The 18694-nt window shown below is 39.9% G+C and overlaps 1 protein-coding gene across 6 annotated transcripts in view; it reads right to left on the bottom strand.

Moving 5' to 3' along the window:
- Positions 1-18694, bottom strand: part of wwp2 (WW domain containing E3 ubiquitin protein ligase 2) — a 247327-nt gene that overhangs the window by 44591 nt on the left and 184042 nt on the right. For all 6 annotated transcript variants that reach the window (XM_070898209.1, XM_070898214.1, XM_070898210.1 and 3 more), the window contains 2 exons: positions 2779-2833; positions 72-153 (listed from right to left, as the gene is read on the bottom strand). In XM_070898209.1, the coding sequence (XP_070754310.1) occupies positions 72-153; positions 2779-2833 (137 nt within the window). The remainder of the gene's footprint in view (positions 1-71; positions 154-2778; positions 2834-18694) is intronic.

Genomic DNA, 18694 nt, shown 5'->3' with positions numbered 1-18694 from the left:
TTCCCCAAAATGAGACACCCGAGTTATTAAGGATGCTTATTTAAATACCTTAAGAGATTAGCTGCTCTTACCCTTGAGTTCTTGGGTCCTCCCACTGGGTTGTCCGTGTATTGTGGTTAACATAATAGACTCGGCCATTATCCTGGCGTTTCTCTGGAAAAAATAATCGAACATATTATTAACCTGGCATTACAAACATCATAAATGTCACTTTTTAATTCTGCGCTTCCTTATTAACTGCAAATTAGGCAATTAGGTAAGCTTTGTAAACAACTCAAAATGGATTGGAAATACTGTGGTCAACAAAAAAGTCAAATCTAGTGGCAAGTGGAAGAACAGCTATGTCTGTATCTGCGAATAGGGCAGTAAAACAGCAGTGAAGAGAGACTCATTCTATTGGTGTCATGGGTCAGGTCCCAGTACAGGCCGACAGTCAAAGTTGTCTATTACTGCCGAAGTTTCAACGTCATAGTTGGATTGCACATTTGTATGTCCCACTTCGGAGAAAAAAAGTCCGTCTGTCTTGCTCTATGAAAAGTGAACCTCTTGCCAGCTGTGTCACTGAACAGCACAAGTGTTTAAAGTCACTGAGGTTTATAGCTTAAACTATTTATGGCTCCCCTTTCAAAATCCTCAGTCTCTGGAGGATTGGTACAGGTAAAAGGGTATTATAGAAGAAAAGTATGAGGCAAAATCCAATCTTACAACAAAGTGCATTTGTTCTGCTGCTATAGATTATTCTTAGCAGACAATTATGGCTTATTTTGTCTCGTGCACATTTCTGACAATCCACCCTTTAAATAGAATTTTAATTAAATAAAAATATTCTTTATCAGTGAGGAAACATGTATTTTATCAGATAAAAAGCTAAATCTCTCTTTGAGAATTATGAAAATATCAAGAAATTCAACAGCTACCTATTAAGCCTGGCCAATGACTGAATTATTGTATTACTGTATGCAAGAGAACAGCTTCTTGCCACCCACTTGTGGTTTGTCAGCCTCGTAGAGCACGTACATTAATTGTCACTGAGATAAACTGCAGAACTAAATTAACAGTTCAGCCCACTCACAAATAAAAAGCGGTCATCCATTTCAACGTTCCGTGCAGCCAAAATGTATTCAATATATATATATATATATATATATATATAAATAAAACAGCTTCATTTTTTTAAACCCTCATACTTTTAATTAAAGCAAATCAACTCCAGATGAAAATCAACAAAACTACTACTGAAACTCTTGCAGGTCAGAGAAACATTTTTGAACTACTGTGGTCACTAAGAAATCTAGACTGTGGGTGTAGTCATTCACTTCTTTTTCAAAAACTAAGGACTTTGAAGAAAAAGTTAGAAGTTATGAAATTCTGTTAAAACCCATGGGTTTGGTTAGGCAAATTGTTCTCAGCTTTCAGCAGAATTGCTGGACGCATCAGAGTTTAGGTGCCCCCTGCTTTATGGGAGAGTTGTGGGAAGAATACAACAGACACATGCCAGGTCAACCCACTTAAATTGTACCTCCTGCTGCCAACTCACAAAGTAGCACTGTTACTGACTAAGACCATTCCTCCATCCCCCCCACCCACAGAAGGAGCTGTAAGTCATTGCTATAGATTCGGATGAAGATTAGGTAATTCACTTCCTCTGCAGACAAAACAAAATACATTTTTTGTCCATTATCAACAAGGGGCTATTTATAAAGTTGGAATGCCAGTTTGGAGTTGAACATGTGTCTCTCTTGTTCTTTTAATTTTGAAAAAGATAACAATGTTGATCACAATCTGACTTGTGTTGTCATAGGGGTTGAGAAGCTCCTGTGTAGATACCAGATACTTCCCCACAGGCTGGGAATATCAGAGCGACAACTATCCCCAACTGCACCACCGAACAGAAACTTTCGGGAGCCAAACCAGCAAAGATTGGAAGCTAAAAAAAGCACAATCAAGCACTAAATGTTTCTGGTCTGTTTTGGTGCCTCCGCTGCCATTACCTCTGGAGCAACAGCGGCAAATGACGATGCACAGGACCAGCACGTTCACCCGATATTCAACAAAATAGCAAGCAGCACAAATACTGAAAAAACCATAATCAACAATAAAATAGCTCTTGCGTATTAATGCTTCTTTGGAAAATTGTGGTATTATGGCTCCAGGATATCAGCATCAACATATTCCAACAAAGGAGGAGGCCATGTGATGCATGTCCATCATCAACGTTCCTGTCCCCTCCCTAATGTAATGTAGCAATGCCAATGATAAAAGGGAACGCCAATGGATTTTTCTTGCAGAGGTAAAATTTAATGTAATTTTTTTTGCATTGTACATCATACCGGTAAATATATTTAATGCAGCATTAAATTAATCAGATTGCATTCAATCTTTGCCAAGATAAATACTTCAGACTAGAAAACCATCTCAAACTAGAATAACGATGAAAAGGTTGAAGTGAAAAGTAAAGTAAGACTTTTGGTATTAAATTGCACTAAATAATTCATGACCACAAATCACATGGCTTGCTTGCCACTGCTGAGTTTTTAAGTATATGAAAAGCAAGACAGGGATTGTATTTTTAGCAGAGAAATCAATGATTAATGTAACAGAATAGAAATCTACTTTCATTGAAAATCAAAGCATTTAAGTGACAATTTAACAATAAGAAAATTCTTCTTGCTTACAATTATATGGCAAAAGTGGCAGACAGCAACAAAATGTATCAATTTAACACTGTATAGAATTGAGAAAGCTCAGCTCAAGTACGTATTAATCACTTCTACTTACCCCAGCCAGCAAGCAAAGGACCGAGTGCATCATTGTCAGTAGAGATTCCAGATGGCTATAACAAAAAAAAAATAGAAATCCAGCACATTGTTACTCGACAGAATGGTTAAGATATTAAGATCGCTTTATCACATCATACTGTATTTTTTTGTCGATCTCCCAACTGGTCTCTTCCTTTTTGATCAATCCGTCAAATTTAGTAGCTGCAGAAATCTTCATCTTTCAAAGTATGCAATGAAAGCTGAGGTTTTCTAAAGCAATTATGCCACTACAAACACAGTACAAGAAGCCCCAGCCGGAGAGTTTTAAACTTTTTCCTAGATCAATTATAGAACACTAACTGCCCCAATGCTTAGACTGACACTGTTGGCTCAGTCAGCTGAAATTGCAGTAGTGCTGCTGTGCGTCTCTCTCTCCAAGATCTACACACAGAAATCACAGGCTGTTCTAATGAAATCATTACTGCATGGTGTGTACGCCCAAGCTTCCTGCCTGCAGTGTGTGTTCAACCTTTCTCAATGTGCTGTTAATGTAAGCAGTACTCTGCTATGTAAATTATAACTGAGGGGACATTCATGTTCTTTCCAGACAGACGCCCTTCCCCACTATGAATGTTTTATTCATGCTCACAAAAGCACCTTTATTCTGAATGTAAATGAATGGCAATGAGGCGGCTGCTCTGCCCCAACCAAGCTGTGCAGCTCAGAGTAAAGGAAACTGATCATGACTAATGTTTTGGTATTTACATTACTCGCACAGTGTTGTGCCAAAAGTTCTTGGCATATTGTCTGGGATGAGCCATTTTGCTCTGCTTTTACAAATATTCTGTAGCAAAATCATTGAAGTCGTGAATTCTCCTCAATCGCTCAAGTTAGTTCCAGAGCATTAGTTAAGAGTTTCCGTTACATATTAAACAATGTACTTTATCGCTGCCTTTACCTTACGGCTTTAAAAAAAAGAATCAGTGGCACTGGTTTTGCAGCACAAACATTTGAGTGCTTGCCTCTCATCCAGATCTCCAACTAAAATTTCAAGGGCTGCCTTGAGGATCACTCAAATTTGCCTGTCTCAGCTAGGTGTGCTTGGTCAGTGCCTCTTGGGAAACTTATGTCAGTCAGGAAAATAGGCCGAATCCATCTTGGCCCAACTGAATCACGTGGTCTTCTCATTCAATCATAGTTTCTGAGCGTTCCTCTATGGAGGGGTACATAATATAGATCCAAATAGCCTTTGGCACAGTAAGACTACTCAACTGTGACACAATACTGGGGGACGACTATGTGAGTAACAGGAACAAAAAAAATCAAATTTATTTAAAAAAATAATTGTTTCATTACATTAAAAAATAAATCCTTCATTAAAGTATCTTTTCCTTTTTTCACTTACATCTCATATCTAGATTGCCACGGAAATGTCCATGGCTAAGCAGTTGGAAATGTTTTAAAGGTTTATATATCCGAGAGGAATTCTGCCAAATCAATTGTACCATTGAAAGGGTTAAAATAGTAATATCCATGAAACTTCACCTTGGGCAGGCCCTCTATAAATTCATACTGTAAACTGTAGCAAAAGCCCTGACTAAACCCTGCAAATGTGGTTTAAATAATGTGACATATCTGAGACACAAACCACCGCATTTGCAGTTCATTAAATACATATCTTGCAATCCGAACAAAAAAACCTTCTACTTCTAGTCAAGCAGAAAAATTAGTATGTCGCATTTCTCAATGTTAAGATTTCTGAACAAATTCACATTCTAAATATACTGCCACCATACATCAAGATAGATATGATATTGTGTCGGTTGAGAACCTCATTGTTTGTAATCCAGGGAGAATTTATCACTATTACAGCAGATGATTTGGAAAGATTATTCAGTATTATATTTTGCAAGGTGGATAGTGCATCAACTCTTTTTCCAAAAAAGAAAACCTTGCCTTTTGTTTCCCCTGGGTACATGGAGTTGTATTTGTTTGTATAATGTTGAATATCTGCATAAAATTTAAGTTTGTTACAAAAAATTAAAAAAACAGGAACAATCTTGAGAATCAAAATAAAGTGATATTGTTTACTAGATTAATAACTTTTATGGAAAGCTCATCAGGCAGAGGGTAATCCGATACAGAAAGAGAAAAACTTGGATTTGGATTTATATAGTGCCTTTCATGACCACTGGACGTCGCAAATGAAGTACTTTTGGAGTGTAGTCATTGTTGTAATGTGGGAAACGCGGCAGCCAATTTGTACACAAGCAAGCTCCCATGAGCAGCAATGTGATAATTACCAGATAATCTGTTTTTTTTTTTGATATGTTGATTGAGGGATAAATATTGGCCAGGACACCTGGGATAACTCCCCTGTGCTTCTTCAAAATAATGGGATCTTTTACGTTCACTTGAGAGAGCAGATGGGGCCTTGGTTTAACGTTTCATCCGAAAGATGGCACTTCCAACAGTGCAGCGCTCCCTCAGCACTGCATTGGAGTGTCAGCCTAGACTTTTGTGCTCAAGTCCCTGGAGTGGGACTTCAACCCACAATCTTTTGACTCAGAAACATAGAAAATAGGTGCAGGAACAGGCCATTCAGCCCTTCGAGCCTGCACCACCATTCAATATGATCATGGCTGATCATGCAATTTCAGTATCCCACTCCTGCTTTCTCTCCATACCCCCGATCCCTTTAGCCGTAAGGGCCACATTTAACTCCCTTTTGAATATATCCAACGAACTGAACTCAACAACTTTCTGTGGTAGGGAATTCCACAGATTCACAATTCTCTGGGTGAAAAGAATTTATCCTTATCTCGGTCCTATATGGCTTACCCCTTATCCTTAGACTGTGACCCCTGGTTCTGGACTTCCCCAACATCGGGAACATTCTTCCTGTATCAAACCTGTCCAAACCCATCAGAATTTTATATGCTTCTATGAGGTCCCCTCTCATTCTTCTAAATTCCAGTGAATATAAGCCTAGTCGATCCAGTCTTTCTTCATATGTCAGTCCTGTCATCCCGGGAATCAGTCTGGTGAACCTTTGCTGCACTCCCTCAATAGCAAGAACGTCCTTCCTCAGATTCGGAGACCAAAACTGCACACAATATTCAAGGTGTGGCCTCACCAAGACCCTGTACAACTGCAGCAAGACCTCCCTGCTCCTATGCTCAAATCCTCTCGTTATGAAGGCCAACATGCCACTTGCTTTCTTAACTGCCTGCTGTACCTGTATGCTTACTTTCAATGACTGATGTACCGTGACACCCAGGTCTTGTTGCACCTCCCCTTTTACTAATCTGTCACCATTCAGATAATAATCTGCCTTCCTGTTTTTGCCACCAAAGTGGATAACCTCACACTTATCCACTTTATACTGTATCTGCCATGCATTTGCCCACTCACCTAACCTGTCCAAGTCACTCTGCAGCCTCTTAGCATCCTCCTCACAACTCGCACTGCCACCCAGCTTAGTGTCATCTACATTCAATTCTTTCATCTAAATCATTAATATATATTGTAAATAGCGGGGGTCCCAGCACTGAACCTTGCGGTGCCCCACTAGTCACTGCCTTCCATTCTGAAAAGGACCAGTTTATTCCCACTCTTTGCTTCCTATCTGCCAACCAGTTCTCTATCCATGTCAATACATTACCCCCAATCCCATGAGCCTTAATTTTGCACACTAATCTATTGTGCGGGACTTTGTCAAAAGCCTTTTGAAAGTCCAAATACACCACATCCACTGGTCCTCCCTTATCCACTCTACTAGTTACATCCTCAAAAAATTCAAGACGATTCAAGAAGATTCTATAGATATGTGAAGAGAAAAAGATTAGTGAAGACAAACTTAAGTCCCTTGCAGTCAGAATCAGGTGAATTTATAATGGGGAACAAAGAAATGGCAGACCAATTGAACAAATATTTTGGTTCTGTCTTCACGAAGGAAGACACAAATAATCTTCTGGAAATACTGGGGGACCGAGGGTCCAGGGAGAAGGAGGAACTGAAGGAAATCATTATTAGTCAGGAAATTATGTTCGGGAAATTGATGGGATTGAAGGCCGATAAATCCCCAGGGCCTGATTGTCTGCATCCCAGAGTACTTAAGGAAATGGCCCTAGAAACAGTGGATGCATTGGTGATTATTTTCCAGCACTCTATCGACTCTGGATCAGTTTCTATGGACTGGAGGGGTAGCTAATGTAACACCACTTTTTAAGAAAGGAGGGAGAGAGAAAACGGGGAATTATAGACCGGTTAGTCTGACATCAGTGGTGGGGAAAATGTTGGAATCAATTATTAAAGATGAAGTAACAACGCATTTGGAAAGCAGTGACAGGATTGGTCCAAGTCAGCATGGATTTATGAAAGGGAAATCATGCTTGACAAATCTTCTAGAATTTTTTGAGGATGTAACTAGTAGAGTGGACAGGGGAGAACCAGTGGATGTGGTGTATTTGGATTTTCAAAAGGCTTTTGACAAGGTCCCACACAAGAGATTGGTGTGCAAAATTAAAGCACATGGTATTGGGGGTAATGTATTGACGTGGATAGAGAACTGGTTGGCAGACAGGAAGCAGTGTCGTGATAAACGGGTCCTTTTCAGAATGGCAGGCAGTGACTAGTGGGGTGCTGCAGGGCTCAGTGCTGGGACCCCAGCTATTTACAATATACATCAATGATTTAGATGAAGGAATTGAGTGTAATATCTCCAAGTTTGCAGATGACACTCAGCTGGGTGACGGTGTGAGCTGCGTGGAGGATGCTAAGAGGCTGCAGGGTGACTTGGACAGATTAGGTGAGTGGGCAAATGCATGGCAGATGCAGTATAATGTGAATAAATGTGAGGTTATCCACTTTGGTGGCAAAAACACGAAGGCAGATTATTTGAATGGCGGTAGGAAAAGGGGAGGTGCAACGAGACCTGGGTGTCATGGTACATCAGTTGTTGAAAGTTGGCATGCAGGTACAGCAGGCGGTGAAGGCGGCAAATAATGGCATGTTGGCCTTCGTAGCTAGGGGATTTGAATATAAGAGCAGGGAGGTCTTACTGCAATTGTACAGGGCCTTGGTGAGGCCTCACCTGGAATATTGTGTTCAGTTTTGCTCTCCTAATCTGAGGAAGGACGTTCTTGCTATTGAGGAAGTGCAGCGAAGGTTCACAAGATTGATTCCCGGGATAGCAGGACTGACATATGAGGAGAGACTGGATCGACTGGGCCTGTATTCGCTGGAGTTTAGAAGAATGAGAGGGGATCGCATAGAAACATATAAAATACTGATGGGACTGGACAGGTTAGATGCAGGAAGAATCTTCCCGATGGTGGAGAAGTCCAGAACCAGGGAACACAGTCTAAGGATAAGGGGTAAGCCATTTAGGACTGAGATGAGGAGAGACTTCTTCACAGGGAATTGTGAACCTGTGGAATTCTCTGCCGCAGAGAGTTGTTGATGCCAGTTCATTGGATATATTCAAGAGGGAGTTAGATGTGGCCCTTACGGCTAAAGGAATCAAGGGATATGGAGAGAAAGCAGGAAAGGGGTACTAAGGTGAATGATCAGCCGTGATCTTATTGAATGGTGGTGCAGGCTCGAAGGGCCGAATGGCCTACTCCTGCACCTATTTTCTATGTTTCTATGTCAAGCATGATTTCCCTTTCATAAATCCATGCCACTCAGAGGCAAGAGTGCTACCCACTGAGCCACGGCTGACAGAGTCCTGACTTTAATACTGGGGTTCAGCCTTTCTACTTATCTGTGTTGATACAATCTTTCGCAGCGTTCTGCAAACAAAAATCAAAGTGGAGAATGCAAATCCCCTTTTAGAGGTGCATCTCTGCTTTACGTAGGGATAAATGGTTCATTCTCAGGTTGGCAATCAGTAACCAGTGGGGTGCCTCAGGGATCAGTGCTGCGACCCCAACTATTTGCAATCTATATTAATGACTTGGAGGAAGGGACTGACTGTAACGTAGCCAAGTTTGCCGTCGATACAAATATGGGAGGAAAAGCAATGTGTGAGGAGAACACAATAAATCTGCAACAGGACATAGACAGGCTAAATGAGTGGGCAAAAATTTGGCAGATGGAGTATAATATTGGAAAGTGTGAGGTCATGCACTTTGGCAGAAAAAAATCAAAGAGCAAGTTATTATTTAAATGGAGAAAGATTGCAAAGTGCTGAAGTACAGCGGGATCTGGGGGCACTTATGCATGAAACACAAAAGGTTAGTATGCAGGTACAGCAAGTGATCAGGAAGGCCAATGGAATCTTGGCCTTTATTGCAAAGGGGATGGAGTATAAAAGCAGGGAAGTCTTGCTACAGTTGTACAGGGTATTGGTGAGGCCACACCTGGAATACTGCGTGCAGTTTTGGTTTCCATACTTATGAAAGGATATACTTGCTTTGGAGGCAGTTCAGAGAAGGTTCACAAGGTGATTCCAGAGATGAGGGGGTTGACTTATGAGGAAAGGTTGAGTTGGTTGGGCCTTTATTCATTGGAATTCAGAAGAATGAGAGATGATCTTATAGAAACGTATAAGATTATGAGGGGGCTTGACAAGGTGGATGCAGAGAGGATGTTTCCACTGATAGGGGAGACTAGAACTAGAGGGCATAATGTTAGAATAAGGGGCCACCCATTTAAAACTGAGATGAGGAGAAATTTCTTCTCTCAGAAGATTGTTGTTCTGTGGAATTTGTGGCCTCAGAGAGCTCTGGAAGCTGGGACATTGAATTTAAGACAGGAATAGACAGTTTCTTAAACGATAAGGGAATAAGGGGTTTATGGAGAGCGGGCAGGGAAGTGGAGCTGAGTCCATGATCGGATCAGCCATGATCGTATTAAATGGCGGAGCAGGCTCGAGGGGCCGAATGGCCGACTCCTGCTCCTATTTCTTATTATGTAAATAGACCTCAGGAGTTGTGCCGGTAGTTCCTTGCGCAAGGTGGATGGGCTGCCCAATTCCCAATACAACTAGGAGGGAAGCTGGTCAGTCAAATAGAAATGAGGCCCGTGAGATAAAATTGCTCAGGCTAAAACGCCAAGAGCATCATGGGTGCTTGCCACTTACATTCCCCCCCGCAACCCACCCCAACCCCAGTCCAATTCATGCCCCGAGTTAAAAATAGAGCTGAAATTTATACGTGCTCAAACACTGAAAGCCAATAAAAACTGGAGGTTCATTTTTTCCCTGAACATTACTACTGCTTTGATGTGTTGTCTCAATTACAGTATTATAGACTTTGCAAAATTTCAGATTTTATAGAAATGTCACCTAAGGGGTGCTGGACATTTGCAGTTAACTTTGGATATTTCTTCTCAAAAATATAAGCCAATGTGGCTAACAGATTATTAGCTGAATAAATAAGTTCCATCCAGGTTTCAATGAAGATGTTTTCCAACATCCCAGTCTCTATCCATTAAAGAATTAAGAAAGAAGGCAAACATTGAGGAAATTAAGAGTCAAAAAAAGTTCCATTTGTGTTTTACAGATTTGTGAAATTTTTATTCTTAATTTCCGATGAGAGCAACTTCACAAGCTGGCGTGCAGTAAAAGTCAGGGCAGATTTCAACTTAAGATTTGTGGACATTTGACCATCACCCCTTTCCCATTCTCGGCAACAGTCTTCCAATGAATTGGGCAGGAGGGAGGAGAGTTAAAAATGATATACAAAATTGATTGAATTTTCCTAAGGAAAAAAAATCCCAAACTTTTTTTCAGTATCTTTAAAAAATGTATGATTAATGAAGTAGCATTTGAACTCTGGATGCAAAAGTACAAGATAAGAATTTCCCATTTCCCTTTGCATGCATCATAAATAGAAATATGTCCCACGAGTCCTGTACTTACTTGTGTTTACTAATACTTAGCATTAATTTTCTGCAAAATACCGTTTTGGGGAAGAGAATGTGACGGAAAGGAAATTAATTACTTAGAAATTGACTGCTCAAAAAGCAATTTGCAAACAGATTACCACAATATGTTAGTTCTTAAAACCAGCTCGCTTTTACTCAAACTGTACATTCTAGCATTTTAATCCAATTCTCTGAGGTGTTTTCATGTTACACTTAGTTTTTAGTATTTGAAGGTCATGAGTTTCGTTCCCTCTAGATCCAGGAAACATTACTGAGATAACACAAAAGCAAAATACTGCGGATGCTGGAATCTGGAATAAAAACAGAAAATGCTGGAAATCTCAGCAGGTCAGGCAGCATCTGTGGAGAGGAAGTAGAGTTAACGTTTTGGGTCGATGACCCTTCGTCAGAACATTACTGAGATGATTTATTTCTATGGAGTAGCCATTGAGAGATACAGATTGTGGAAATGGGTGATTGGAAGCCAAGCCAAGAAAGTGAAACATAGGCCTGGATTGTGCGTGTACAAAGCCATGTGCCCCACAAGTTATGGGTTTCCCCATGCGCTGCGCATGCCAAAAACCTGGAACTTGCGATCTGTCAAGCCGCGTCCCCAGGAAATGGACATTCACCGGTACTGCCCAGCGAATGCCCGTGAAATTCTTATGCCTGGTAAAAGCAGGCGTAGGGCCTCCTTCTACCAGCGTAAGAGTTTAAATAAATATTAAAATCATATTTTAACTATTTAAGTATAAAACATTTTTTTTAATGAGTTATAGGTTAATTTTAGCCCTTTTAATACATTTAAATTGATTTTTCAAAAAAATTAAATTTTTGTTTTATGCGTTTTAATTAACTTTGAACATGTAATGATTAATTTTATTTAACTGGTGTGTAATTCTGTTTTTAGGAGATTCCTATTCATACTTATGGGCCTTCCATACATACAGAATCCCCATAAGCATGAATGGGGATTCCCTTCTTTGATTGAATGGGCCAGCCCACGTGATGCTAGGGGCGTTTACAAACCGCATGCGCCCCTGGGATACGTGGGCCTCTTCACACACCTATGCATAGAGGCCCAGGAGCGCAAGTGTCCGAATCTCCAGGCCCAATGTTATATTAGCAGCTGTAACTACTAAGGAGCACAGGTAGATTGCCAGTACTCCACTTTTAACATTCAATTTATCAGGTTCTGTAAGTACCCTGGATCATGTTACTGCAATGAGAGGAGCTTGTGAGGTGAAAGTACAAAAATAACATTAGGAAAGTGCCAAAATAACTGTTTACTAATAGGCGCAATAAATCTCGTAATATTATCCACTAATGTTAATCTTAACTAAATGTAGACAGAGTCGAATTAAAAATGTAAATTTTTTTCTTCAACCCAAGTGTCGCAGTCGTGTTACCTCACAGGTATTCTTAAATTCTGGGAAGGCCAACATGACAACAATGTTTTGTGTTTTCTGTCAGCGTGACTAGGAACTGTCATCACCCATGGACAACCAGCTCACTCCAATCCTCTTTTTGATTCGGTATCTGGGCCATTTTATAAAGAAATATGAGTATGTAAGGATGCCTTTTGTTGCTGCATTAATATGCTGTGCCACAGAATAGTAATTTATTCCTAGAGTTCTCCACACATAACTTCACAATCTGTGCAGTGCTATATGCAAGGAAGACATCAATATTAATCCCTCACATCAGAGGACTGAGTTACTAGGAGAGGTTCGAAAAGCTCACTCTTCAGCCTTAAAAGGAACCACATGAGTTGAGACCTTATAGAATTATATAAGGTGCCAAGTGGAATAGAAAGGGTTAACCCTGAATCCTATTTCAAATTAAACCATGACTGAAGGGTATGGGGATATAGATACACTGGTTAAATAAAAACAAATTTCAGGACTGGCGTTGACAAAACACCAGTCCTGAATTGCAAAGAAATGATGGGAGTGCAAGCTACAAGCAAAAGGGGTGATAATGTCACTCAGAGAATTGTGAACCTGTGGAATTCTCTACCACAGAAAGAGGCCAGTTCGTTAGATATATTCAAAAGGGAGTTAGATGTGGCCCTTACAGCTAAAAGGATCAAGGGTATGGAGAGAAAGCAGGAATGGGGTACTGAAGTTGCATGTTCAGCCATGATCATACTGAATGGTGGTGCAGGCTCGAAGGGCCGAATGGCCTACTCCTGCACTTACTTTCTATGTTTCTATAACACAAAAAGCATTTAATACCTGGAATGATCTTCTGGGTAAGGTAGTGGAGGCAAAAATTCTGGAATTATTCAAGAAGCAGTTAGATAAAAATAGAAACAGCAAATAATGGAAATATAAAAGCCTACACCTGGAAATGTTGCCCCCCTCATTCTGATTACAGATACTGATACACTGACAGTTAGATGCACAATGGCACTGTGGGTTTTATGGATGGATGAACCAGCTGGGGCAAATATTAATGACCTGGACTTGGGTATACAAGACATAATTTAAAAGTTTGCAGATGAAATGAAACTCGGAAATGCTTCAGAAGGACATGGACAGACTGGTGAAATGGACAGACACATGGCAGATGAAATTTAACATAGAGAAGTGTAAAGTGGTATATTTGGTAGGAAGAATGAGGCGAGGCAATATGAACTAAATGGTACAATTTTAAAGGGGATGCAAGAACATGGAGACCTGGAGGTTGTACGTACACAAATCTTTGAAGTTGGCAGGACAAGTTGAGAAGGCCGTTAAAAAAGCATATGGGATCCTTGGTTTTTTAATAGAGGAATAGAGTAAAAAAGCCAGGAAGTTATGCTGAACCTTTAGGCCTCAGCTGGAATATTGTGTTCAATTCTGAAGGATATCAAGACATTAGAGAGGGTGCAGATTTACTAAAATGGTACTAGGGATGAGGAACTTCAGCTATGCGGAGAGACTGGAAAAGCTGGGGTTGTTCTCCTTAGAGCAGAGAAAGTTAAGAGATTTGATAGAAGTGTTCAAAATAATTTACGGTTTTGGTAGAATAAATAGTGAGCAACTGTTTCAAGTGGCAGAAGGGTCAGTAACCAGAGGACACAGAGTTAAAGTGACTGTCAAAAGATTCAGAGGCGTCATGAGGGAACAATTTTTTTTTTTTTTTTTACACAGCAAGTTACTATGATCTGGAATGCCCTGCCTGAAAGGATGGTGAAAGCAGATTCAATAGTAATATTCAAAAGAGAACTGGATAAATACTTGAAGGGAAAATAATTACAGAGCTTTGGGAAAAGAACAGGGCAGTGGGACTAATTGGATAGCTGTACCAAAGAGCCAGCACAGGCACAATGGACCAAATAGCCTCCTTCTGCGCTGTATTATTCTATGATTCTATGAAATTATCTTCCGCATATGTGATCACCTTGAAGTGCTTTTCCAGAGAGAAGAACATAAAATTGTAATCAACCTGTGCTCTTTTCCAGACACACATTGTGACCACAAAGAATCGTATTAGTAAAAGCATGTACCCTCAGAAGTGCAAAGAAATGATGGGAGTGCAAGCTACGAGCAAAAGGGGTGATGGTGTCACCAAGAACTGGCACAGATATAATGGACTCAATATCCTCTTTCGGCATGGTAAACGTCAATGATTCTATAGGACTAGTAAAGACTGAAGCACAGTATAAGTATTGTAACAGAAATCTTTGATTCAACACTTTCAAACTTCTGTTTGATTTTTTTTATACCGGTAACTGTTAAGAAAGTGAAAGCGATTGAAGAGAAACAAAATGAAATTATATGTCAAATCATCTGAACCAAAGAAAAATGTGTATAATTCAGCACAATTTGTCACACAATACACCCGTGCAGAAATAAATAGTGATTTGAGTAAAATGTACCCATGCAGTACAGCCTGATGCAAGATAATTCATTAACTCATAACGGAGAACTCTTTACTGTGATTTCAATCTCACCTTTACGGGTCTTTCCGAGTCTGTGTTAACCAGCCTCTGATTTTCCACCCATTAAAACAAATTGGTAGAAAATTGCGATCTGCTAAGCGCAGAAACAGAAAGTCCTAGCCAATATATTTGAGATCTTTATTTTCTTATGCTACCTTATTCGTAACCGGAGCAGAATACGGCTCAGCAAAATCATGCTCATAGTGGCAACACCCATTACACCAAACCACCTTTCCTCAACAGCCTACACTTTTCAGCAAGTCTCAATATCGCTTTTGTTCACTAATGCAGACTGGACAACCATTGCATTCCACAGTCTACTATATCGCCCACAAAAATGTGTTTCATAATAAAGGTTTTGTAACAACCAAAAAACTAAATGAAAACCTGAATATTGTTTTCTTTTTTAAATATAACAAAAATTAAACATAGTGTAATCCTATTGCATATAAATCATGCTGGATAAAAAGAGCTTGTATAAAACCAGACTTGACAGCTTTAAAAACCTGTCTGATAGAAAGAAATGAGACAGCTCAGACTTTCAAAATGGGAGTCCACCATTGCAGTACAGATACCAAACCACCCACACTTACACTTTCTATCACATAAAATCTGCAAAACTTAATTATAAAAGGTGAAATATAGAATCAAGAACAATAGATCAAAGCATTCTCTGGGGGGGTGGGGGTGGAATGAAAATTGTAATCGTCCATTTTTATTTTGGATAAAGATGTGTTCATTTCAATTACAAATTGCATTTTGCTGCAACACAATTCATCTTTTTTGAAGTTCCAGGAGGGATGCCATATGGGACATATGAGGGGAACTGAGAACAGAGCCGTACAAAAAAAAACTGATGGCACAAGCTGTTTGGGAATGCAGATTGCAATGAATACAGCATTACTGTCTGCTACCTTTAACAGGAAAATTGATGAATTGATGAATGTCCGTGAAATTCTTACGCCTGATAAAAACAAGCATAAGCCCTGCTTTTACCAACGTAAGAGTTTTAAAAAAGATAAAAATAAAATTCAGTAATTTATACAGTAAAAAACCTGTGCAATAAGGTAAGTTTATTTTTAGCCTCATTAAAATATGTAAATTTATTTTTCAAAGAATTACATTTTTGTTTTAAATATTTAATTAAATGCCATTTTAATTCATTTTAAATGTGAAATGTTCTTTTTAAAATTTATTTGATGCATATTTTTTGTGATCCCCATTCATACTTACGGAATCCCCATAAACATGAATGGGGACTCCCTTCTTCGATTGGATGGACCAGCCCACGTTACGAACCGCATGCACCCCCGGGATGCGCGGGCTTCTACGCAGGCCTACTCATAGAGACCCAGGAGTACAAGTGTCCGAACCTCTGGGACTATCAGATAGATTTTTTGCAGGTCGGAGGCATCCGCTCGCGGGAAGTCTCTGACCGCAAATTCAGACCCAATGTCTATTTGACATATTTGCATAAGATAAATAGTGACTCCGGGATAAAAATTTACGAAATAAACATTACATTTAACATACACAAAATCCAAACTAAATAAAATGTAGATTTAGCAAGCTGTCTAATACAAGCCTCTCACCTAACAAGCAGAACTGCCAACCATCCAATTATTCTCGCACTCCCCAGTCAAATCACATAGTCTCTCTGAAGGTGTTCCTCACCAAGTCTTTCTTCAGCCTAACCATCCGCCCCCCACCCCCGTTTCCAGTCCTGATCTAAAGCACCATCGTCTACCACTTTCTCACTTCAGAAATAGCTACCAGCCATCGGAATTCAGTGTCAACTACTAGAGAACACTGTAGCTGTATAGGCAAACACTGCAGCCAATGTGAACAAATCGAACAATTTGAACAACTGCAGCAACTGCATTGAAAAGTAATTTATTGGCTCTGAAATGCTTTAGGACATCTTAAAAAAAAAGAACGACTTACATTTATATAGCACCTTTCACGACCACCGGACGTCTCAAAGCACGTTACAGCCAATGAAGTACTTTTGAATTGCAGTCACTGTTGTAATGTGGGAAACGTGGCAGCCAATTTGCACACAAGCAAGTTCCCATAAACAGCAATGTGATAATGAGTGAAAGATGCTATAAATATGCAATTCTGTCAACTTTCTTAACCATGCTACTTGAATACCAGAAAGAGTCCAAAAAAAAATCAAGACAAAAAGCAGAGAATTTATAATTATGCCCAAGAAATTAATACTTTCTTTAATTTGCGAAGACAAAAAAGATAATGTGCAATGGATCAAATAAACAGTTAAGGAAATAAATTACTGGGAAACCAAACAAAATAGAACACAAAAAGGATTCTTCATCTTGTGATAAAGACAGAAACCAAATGTCAATAAAGGGGAAGAAAACAAATTGGAGATTTGGTTCAGGTGACCACTGAAGACAATGCACCTAAATAGAACAAATCTATTATTTTTTTAATTAACAAAAGGGAAGAAAGACATGTCAATATAAGGACATTTTATCTTGAGAGGGACACAGCAGCCTTACCGAGGATTTCTAGGATAAATCTGTGTGGACTTTGGAAGTCTTTCTAATAATAAAAAAATGGATTCCTAGTGTGGTTGCTTCTATTGGCTGACTATCCTTATGTGAAAGGTATTACTTTATGGATGACTTAATTCCCTCCATTCTCAATACCCAGATGATAAGTGTCAGCTGTGGCTCAGTAGGTGGCACACTCACCTCTGAGTCGGAAGGTTGTGGGTTTAAGTGCCACTCCAGGAACTTGAGCACATAAATCTAGGTCAACACTCCAATGCAGTGTTGAGGGAGTGCTGCACTGTTGGAGGTGCCGTCTTTTGAAGAAACGTTAAACCGAGGCCCTGTCTGCTCTCTCAGATGGACATAAAAATCCCATGGCACTATTTTGAACAAGAGCAGGGGAGTTATCCCCGATGTCCTGGCCAATATTTATCCCTCAATCAACGTAACCAAAAAAAGATAATCTGGTATTATCACATTGCTGTTTGTGGGAGTTGGCTGTGTGCAAATTGGCTGCTGCGTTTCCCACATTTCAACAGTGACTACACTTCATTGGCTGTAAAGTGCTTTGAGAGGTCCGGTGGTTGTGAATGGCGCTATATAAATGCAAGTCTTTCTTTCTTACCCAAAAGACTACCATTTGTTTTTACACTTTTGTCATATCAACATGAAGAACTGTGAAAATAATATCTTTAAAAAGAAAGAGACATAAAAGATACCAGACATGCATATAAGCCACAACATTTCTGATCATGAAAAATGACAATTTGTGCCAAATTAGGGGCACTTTTCTGTTGTAGGCCCACATCCACTAGGAACTGAACTGAGACTTCATAGATTAATTTCACATAGGACCCTTACAGACAGCAAACAGAGAAAACCTTCACTGCATCAGTCTCGGCTGGATTTGGACCCACATTCAAAGGTAAACGTCCAGTCAACCAGCCCTCAATACCTTCAGTTGACCGGCTGTGGGTGCCTTCCAGGATGGCTTCCATTGCATATCATGAGGGGATTCACTTTGCAAAGGATTGCAATGGAATCCTCCTTTGTGATTGGAGATCGGGCCCACGTGATCCCAGGGACACTTCCGAACCACCTGCATTGATTGAGGGATGTTGCCTCGGATAATGGATTCAGGGTAAACACTGGAAATGGTTAAGAAACTAGCTGAAGGGAAATAAGCAATGAGTACTCATTAAAGAGTTATGTCAGAGTTGGGGGATGCACGGAGTGGAATGCAGCAGGACCGGTGTTGGAACCACTGCTGTTTCTAATTTACATAATTGCCCTGGATTCAGAACGTTTATGCAACATGGTCAAATATGCAGATGACGCCAAAGTCGGAAGGGAGAGAGGCAACTCAGAAGTTACAGAATGAGTTGAACCTAAAATTTCATAGACAAATGGAATGTCCTGCACATAGGAAACAAAGGTAAACATGCATTCTCCATGAAATAGCTAAAGAAATGTAGGAGAATTAGTAGACACCTAGGCAACATCCCTCAATCAACAACACTAAAACTGATTATCTGGTCATCTCATTACTGTTTTTGGACTTTGCTGTGCGCAAATTGGATGCCTTGTTTTCTACACCACTTCATTGGTTGTAAAGCACT

Source organism: Pristiophorus japonicus, chromosome 13, assembly GCF_044704955.1.
Source record: "Pristiophorus japonicus isolate sPriJap1 chromosome 13, sPriJap1.hap1, whole genome shotgun sequence".
NCBI lineage: Eukaryota > Metazoa > Chordata > Chondrichthyes > Pristiophoridae > Pristiophorus > Pristiophorus japonicus.
Note: the sequence above shows the minus strand (reverse complement) of the source record. Positions and strands in the feature narration are given on the sequence as shown.